This window comes from Melospiza georgiana, chromosome 8 (assembly GCF_028018845.1).
Source record: "Melospiza georgiana isolate bMelGeo1 chromosome 8, bMelGeo1.pri, whole genome shotgun sequence".
Lineage (NCBI taxonomy): Eukaryota > Metazoa > Chordata > Aves > Passeriformes > Passerellidae > Melospiza > Melospiza georgiana.
The window spans coordinates 36,467,607-36,475,386 of NC_080437.1; the positions used below are offsets into that span (position 1 = coordinate 36,467,607).

At 46.8% G+C, this 7,780-nt stretch overlaps 1 protein-coding gene across 1 annotated transcript; it reads right to left on the reverse strand.

Moving 5' to 3' along the window:
- Positions 1 to 2,027: 2,027 nt before the first annotated feature.
- On the reverse strand, positions 2,028 to 7,278 carry C8H10orf143 (chromosome 8 C10orf143 homolog). The gene is made up of 4 exons (XM_058029126.1): positions 7,204 to 7,278; positions 5,665 to 5,805; positions 5,371 to 5,436; positions 2,028 to 4,715 (listed from the first exon to the last, which is right to left on the reverse strand). The coding sequence occupies exons 1-4, from the start codon at positions 7,270 to 7,272 to the stop codon at positions 4,686 to 4,688; spliced, it is 306 nt and encodes a 101-aa protein (XP_057885109.1). The 5' UTR covers positions 7,273 to 7,278; the 3' UTR covers positions 2,028 to 4,685.
- Positions 7,279 to 7,780: the final 502 nt, after the last annotated feature.

Consider the following 7,780-nt stretch of genomic DNA (forward strand, 5'->3'; position numbering starts at 1 on the left):
ATGAACCCCAAATCCCATCAGGGCCCTGTGCAATGAACCCCAAATCCCAGCAGGGCCCTGCACCCAGGCCCTCTGCAATAAACCCCCAATCCCAGCAGGGCCCTGCACCCAGGCCCTGTGCAGTAAACCCCAAGTTCCAGCCCTGCACCCACAGATCTCTCATGACCGTCCTACCCCCGATGCTCCCACACTGTCCCACCTCAGGGGTGCTGTCCCCTCCTTCCCCAGCCCCTGCTCTCCCCTGGCTTTATCCCCTCTGCATTCAGGGAAGGATCTCTGCCCCCCAGCAAATCCCAGGCTCCAGGGGCTGCCTGGGCACGGCACAGCTGCAGAGGGAGCGGGGCTGTCCCTGTTTGTCTGGCACTGGAGGTGCCTCCAGGTTCATAAATCTGTATGCAGTAGTAGGGGTTCTCCACCAGCAATTCATTTTAATTATGTGAGACATAAAAAGACCACCTACAGATGAGACAATACAGCTGTAAGATTCTCAAGGTTACTGTGGGGAATACTTCATAACTGAAGTATGTTTTCCCCGAGGAATTTGACTACCATTTGATTTAATTTTTAATTTTTACATTTTAATCAAAAATAGATCAAATGGTGGTGTTCTCCCCTGGGAACCATACTTCAGATATGAAGCAGTCCATGTTCCTTTTAAATATGTAAAGCTGCCATTTATGTATAACTCATGAATGACACCCTGTGTTGCAAGCAAATATCACGCGGCGATTTCGGGATCGTGGCAGTAACAACACCATAATCACACCAAAACACCCAAACATCCCCCAGCACAGGGCCTGCAGCACCCAGGGAGGCCCTGGCAGCCCAAATTCAGGGGAGGGAAGAGCCCCAGGGCTGGAGGATGTGCCCATGGAGGTTGTGCTGGTACCCGTGGGGTGGAGAAGCAGGGCAGGAGCTGCTTTGGGGGGGTCAGGAGCAGAGTTTGGGACATCAGAGCCAGGCACGGCTTCTCCAGGCTTGGGACAGGCTGGACAGGGGCTGGGGACAGGAATGGAGGGACAGGACCCATGGAATGGCTTCAAGCTAACAACGGGTACATTCAGATGGGATATTGGGAATTGGGAATTGTTCCCTGGCAGGGCTGGATGGGGTATTGGGAATTGGGAATTGTTCCCTGGCAGGGTGGGCAGCCCTGGCACAGGGTGCCCAGAGCAGCTGTGGCTGCCCCTGGATCCCTGGCAGTGCCCAAGGCCAGGCTGGACACTGGGGCTGGAGCACCTGGGACAGTGGGAGGTGTCCCTGCCATGGCAGGGGTGGAAGGGGATGAGCTTTGAGGTCCTTCCAACCCAAACCAGGCTGGAATTCTGTGACAATAAACAGCCTCAAGCTGTGCCAGGGGAGGTTCAGGATGGATCTTGGGGAAATTCCTTCTGGAAAGGGCTGGAGTGCCCATCCCTGGAGGGTTTAACGGCCCTGTGCAGGTGGAACTTGGGGACATGGACAGTGGTGGCCTTGGCAGGGCTGGGAAGGGTCGGATTTGATGGGCTCAGAGCAACTAATTTAGACATAAACACCATGGATTTGAAATCTATTCAATAAATTATAACATCTAAAATAAACAAAAATAAATATATTAATATATTAACTGTGTGTATACATATAGACACAGTTAACTATATATATATATATAGACAGAGTTAACTATATATACATATATATATATATATATATATAAATCTCTCTCTATATATATATATTTAAATATATTAACTGTATTTATTTCAAGTCTTGGCTTGTCAAATCCAGGTTGCCTTTAAACCCCACTTATCCCAATATTTTGATTTTCCATCTTCTTTTGGCAGTCAAGATGCCAAGTGGACCTGTAATTACCATCAAATTAATGAAGTCAGCACCTAAACCTACTACAAAGATTTTACATGACATAAATAATATATTTATTCTCCTAATTCTTATTATTCTCATGATAATATATTTATTCTCCTCATCAGAGGTTTTATTTACCTTTATTCCTCAGAAATCACTCGTGGAATGACACAACCAGACAATTTTATGCTGCAGCCAAAGTGGTGTTTAATGCTTCTGCTTTTGTAAGGAACAATTTACAAAATATAAAGTTAAAAATAAGAATTAGATCCTTTAAACCTGAATTAAAAACAGGCCAGGGGCCTTTCTCTCTATATAAAGGTAAATAAAGCATCACTGGTTATTCTTTGTACAAACCACAGCAGCAGGAAATAGAAAATTTATATATATTTTTTCATCATGAAAACAAAATTTCAGAGTCCTACAAGGCATACAAAAATAACTCTGTGGTTCCACTGCAGATTTGACACAAATCTGCTTTAAAGGAATATTCACTGCCCCAGCCTGTGCCAGCTTAATGATCCTGGAAAATCCCAAAATAAATTACAAACACATCTATTTAAAAAAGTATCACCATTAAAAGCCTTCCGTGGAGCAGACAATTAAACTCCAATTTGCTGACTGATTTAAAAAAAAAAAGCACTCCTTGCCCTGTTGGAAAACAGGGAGCCAGGAATCACATCTGAGAGGAAATGTAAAGGGCTGAAAGGGTTTAGTTCCTGCCAAATCACTCAAGTGTGACACGTAATGATTAGGACTGGTCGAAAATTGGGTAAATATAGTCAAAGTTTCAGGTGTGAAATGTTGACTATATTTAGTCAAAATATAGTAAAAATTTTGAAATTTTTGCCACAAACATTGGCATTTTAAATGCCAAACAAGGATTTTAAATTCCTGCCACAAACAATGGGAAATCCTCATTAAATAAATGAGCAGCACACAAATACTGAGTTGCTCATGTAACACGTGAGGAAATAAATCTAAAAGCAGACCTGCACTGAATATGCATCCGTATTCTGGTTATAAAATAAAAGTTCCAAAAAATCCCATTAAAATCCTGCTGCAGCCAGCCCTAGGATTCACCATGACACTTCCAACAAATGCTGGAAAAGCAGGAGAATTTAAAAGGATTTTAAATTCTTGCCACAAACCCCAGCAGGAGCAGAAGGAAAACCAGAAAGGAACCAGCTGGCTCTTGGTTTCACCCCAGATCCAAGCGTAAAGCAAACAGAGGAAATGTTGACACAGGTATCTGGGAACTCCTGAACGCGATAAAATGGGAGTTATTTCAGGCAAAACCACTTTTTGCTTTGATAATCCATGTTCTCCCTGTGTTTTAAACTTGAGCCCATACTTTTGCCTGATGTATTCTGGCAGGAAACTCTTCCATCACAGACTCTGAGTCCAGTTTTGGTATTCCCCTCTTTGAACACCTGAATATTTGACTATATTTGACCAATTTTTGACCAGTCCTAATCATGACTCGTCACACCTGAGGTTTTGAGTGATTTTGGAGGAACTAAACCCTTTTAGCCCTTTACATTTAATCAGGTATTTCAGCTTTTGCTGCATAGAAACTGCTGTTTATCCACTTTGTTTTTTAAAATACTGCTTTGATTACCAGGATTTTTAAAAGACAAGGGTGGGGGATGTAAAAATGAATTCCCCACAAATTCTGACCCCCAGATCAAGTATGTAAATACTAACTTGAAAGTATTTATTCTTAATTTAACTAAAATTTTTATTGGCTTGGAGGAAACTTATTTTTTAAACCAAAATCTGAATGCTAATTAAGTGCAGGTCTGCTTTTAGATTTATAACCTCGTGTATTACTTAATTAAGCTCAGTATTTATGTGATATTAATTTATTTAATGAGAATATCTCAACTCAGTGCTGACTCCAACTCCACACACAACATGGGAAGGATTCAAGGACTGCAAAAAACCTTTGCCTGAGGATTTTGCAATCTGATAACCCCAAAATTAACCTTTCAGAGGTTAATTAACCTGTCCTCAGATTTGTGCCAGTAAAAGCCTGCTGGGTGACGAGGTCAAGCCTTTTAAAACAGATTTTTTTTGGGATTTAAAGGGAAGCTTCAATGGGATTTTCCTGGACTTCACAGCTGCAAAGCCACTTAAAAATGAAAATTTGTGTCCTCCCATTGCTGCCTGCGGCCCTGCACAAGGAGGATTTTCAAAAAGAGCTTTTCCAAGGGGGTCAGGGCTGTTGGGAAAACCTTTGGAATCAACACAAGCTCTGGCCCAGCCCCAGGTGAAGCCTGGGCCCATAGCCAGCTCAACATAATCAATGTAAAACATTAAATTAGCCCTTTCTTGTCCTTCTAAAACAAATTTTAAGTTACCTAAACATGAAATCAGCCTTTCCTTTTCCTTTTAAAACAAATTCTGCACTACCTAAACATAAAATCTGCCTTTTCTTGTTTTTTTAGACAAATTCTGCACTACCTAAACATGGCATCTGCCTTTCCTTGTCCTTTTAAAACAAATTCTGAGCTAAACAAGAAATCTGCCTCTTTTTGTCCTTTTAAAATGAATTCTGAGCTACCCAAACATGAAATCAGCTTTTCATTGTCCTTTTTAAACAAAATCGGAGTTACCAAAACATGAAATAATCATTTTCTTGTCCTTTTTAGACAAATTCTGAGTTACCTAAACATGGAATAATCCCTTCCTTGTCCTTTATGGGCAATTCTGAGTTCCCTGAGGAGCAGAGGGTTTTGGGCAGGGGTGCAGGTGCAGGGATGCTGAGGCAGGCAGGACCCAGGAGCAGCTGCACCCTGGGGATCCCAGCAGGAAATCAGAGCTGCTCCTCTCCTGTTCTAGGAGCCCAGGATGTGACTGAAGTGGCCCTGCAATGAGAAAACCTCAGGTCACTACACGGGAGCTTGGCAAAAAGGCTTTTCCTCGCTCTTAGTTTTCAAATTTTATTTGAAATCGCTGAGCACCACCACAAATATTCCCTTTTTTTTCCTCTAGAAATGAATGGAAATAAACTAACACGATCAGTGTCTGCACAGTCACAGCTCCTGATGGAAACTTTGCCTTTAATTCCATAAATCAGAGATTTTGCTATGAACATCCAGCATTTCCTCATTTTGGCTCTGGAAGGAGCAATATTTTCAATACTTTATCTATTCCTCAGAAAGGAAATATCCAATTACAAAAAAAAAAAAAAAAAAAGGAGATGGAATGAGATTCTTGAGTATTTTGTTATGATCCAGTAAATCAAGGACAAGTAAAACTGGGTAGGGGAAGTGATATGTTATTGTTTCTTTCAGTTACTTCCCAAATTCTGCTTTTCAGAGAGAATTTGAAAAATGTGTTGAGAATTTCCAGATTTTCCAACTGCTGCTGGAAATATTAATTTGTGCTCTGCTGAAATGCTAAATCCATCTCCTTTATTTTTAATTTCCACACTTTATTCCCGAGCAATGCAATTGTGGAGGTTATTAACTTCATGTTTTAATGGGGAACAAGCCCCAGTCACTTTTGCCCCACACTTACAGATTCTCCAGCGACACATCTTGGGCAGGGTTGGGAAATGCCTTTGCTCCCATGGTTTTCCAAAACCTGAGGAACAAAAACACACACAAATTCATCAAAATGAAGGGAAGGGAAAAGGGAAGGGAAAAGGGAAAAGGAAAAAGGGAAAAGGGAAAAGGGAAAAGGGAAAAGGGAAAAGGGAAAAGGGAAAAGGGAAAAGGGAAAAGGGAAAAAGAGGGCAATTACTTGCAGTTTTATGATAAAATGTACCTGAGAAATTATTTTGTAGCCAACCCATGGGCAGTGGGTACTCACCACAGAATTGTGCTTTGCCTTTGCAGCCCAGGGAGCAGAGTCAGGGAGGAGTTTCTGCCTGGGATCCAGGTCCATGGCACAGTCCCTGAGCTGGGCAGCAGCCTGCCCTGGGATGGTGTCCAGCAGCCTGCACAGCCGCTTCTGCAACGGCAAAGGCAGCGCTGACAGCTCTGTGCAGCACAGGCTGGGCCTCCCAGGGGTCACACAAACACTGGGGAGCACACCAGAACAACGGGGCACTAGGGGAGAGCCCCAAGGTTTGGGGCTCCCACTGCCCCTCGTGCTGGGAGAGCAGGAATTCTGCACCTCACACCTCTGTGTGCCCACAAAGAGCAGGAATTCTGTGTGTCACACCTCTGTGTGCCCCAAAAAGAGCATGAATTCTGTACATCACATCTCTCTGTGTCCCTGGGAGCAGGAATTCTGCACCTCACACCTCTCAGTGTGCCCCTGGGTGCAGGAATTCTGTGTGTCACACCTCTGTGTGCCCCAAAAAGAGCAGGAATTCTGTGTGTCACACCTCTGTGTGCCCACAAAGAGCAGGAATTCTGTGTGTCACACCTCTGTGTGCCCCACAAAGAGCAGGAATTCTGTACATCACATCTCTCTGTGCCCCTGGCAGCAGGAATTCTGTACCTCACACCTCTCTGTGTGCCCCACAAAGAGCAGATAGTCTGTACCTGGTAGGAATTCTGCACCTCACACCTTTCAGTGTGCCCCTGGGTGCAGGAATTCTGTGTGCCACACCTCTCTGTGTGCCCCACAAAGAGCAGATAGTCTGTACCTGGCAGGAATTCTGCACCTCACACCTCTCTGTGCCCCAGTCTCATGCAATCCCTGGCAAAGGCATCTCTGAGCCTCCACCCCAGCAGGGCTAGGCATGGTGCTGATCCAAGGAATTGTGCTGAAGGAGTGATTAAACGCAGGAAACAGAAGGAGAAGTGATCCCAGTGACGGGAACACCCTTGGAGAGGGGATTTGTGTGTTCCCCAAACACTGGCACCTTTTCCCAGTGCTCCTCCATGCCCTCCCTCCTCCCGGAGCTGTGCCCTGAGCTGTGCCCAGCACTGAGGGGTGCAGGGCTGTCCTGAGAGCCCAAGGGAAAATAAGTGAAAAGAAAAAAGGAAAAAGAAAAAAGGGAAAGAAAAAGGAGAAATTGAAAAGGAATAAAGGAAAAGGAAGAAAGGAAAAGCGAGAAATTCAAAAGGAAAAAAAGGAAAAACCAAGAAATTCAAAAAGAAAAAAGGAAAAGGAAGAAAGGGGAAAAAGACATTAAAAACAGGAGGGGGGGATAAAAAGGGAAAGAGAAAACGCGGCAAAAGAAAGAATGGAAAATCAGGAGAAAAAGCAAAACGCCGAAGCCTGTTGAGCTCAGTCCCCGGCCCGGCCGTGCCCGCTCCCGAGCCGGCACCGCCCGCGACAGTCGCGACACGGCCCGGGCGGTGACGGGACCAGGACTGGCACCGGGCCCTGCCCAGCCTCTGCCCGACACCTAGTCCCGGTCCCATTTCCCATTGCCCATCCCCGTTCCCGACTCACGCATTCCGGCTCCCCCGCTGCCCCCGGCCCGAGCGCCGCACGCCGGCCCCGCAGCGGCACCGCGGCCATGGCGGCACCGGCACCGCCCCGGGAACCGCCCCCGGTACCGCCCCCGGAACCGCCCCGGGAACCGCCCCGGGAACCGGCACCGCCCCGGGAACCGCCCCGGGAACCGCCCCCGGCACCGCCCCGGGAACCGCCCCCGGTACCGCCCCGGGAACCGCCCCCGGTACCTCCCCCCGGCACCGGCACTGCCCCGGGAACCGCCCCCGGCACCGCCCCGGGAACCGCCCCCGGCACCGGCACCGCCCCGGGAACCGGGATCCATGCCCGGATCCACCCCCGGCCCGGCCGGGATGCGGTGCCGGTTCCGACACGAGCCGGGCCGATGGCGGCCGCTGAGCCCGGCCCCGTCCGGAGCACGGCATGGGCACACCGCACCCTGCCTGTTGGCACGGACGTGGCTTCTGGAAAATCCTTCCCTTAGCGTGTTTCCTCCTGAGGAGCTGGGAGGCCTCAGGAACACAATGCAAACAATGGTTATCTGCTGCTGTGGGATGCAACAGGTGCATCTGGG

Excerpts from the sequence above, each read along its gene's own strand:
- C8H10orf143 (XM_058029126.1), bottom strand. The coding sequence starts at position 7,272 with ATGGCCGCGGTGCCGCTGCGGGGCCGGCGTGCGGCGCTCGGGCCGGGG. Across the intron at positions 5,806-7,203 it reads CAGCGGGGGAGCCGGAATGC|AAGCGGCTGTGCAGGCTGCT; the intron begins GTGAGTCGGGAA and ends TTGCCGTTGCAG. Across the intron at positions 5,437-5,664 it reads AGGCAAAGCACAATTCTGTG|GTTTTGGAAAACCATGGGAG; the intron begins GTGAGTACCCAC and ends TTTGTTCCTCAG.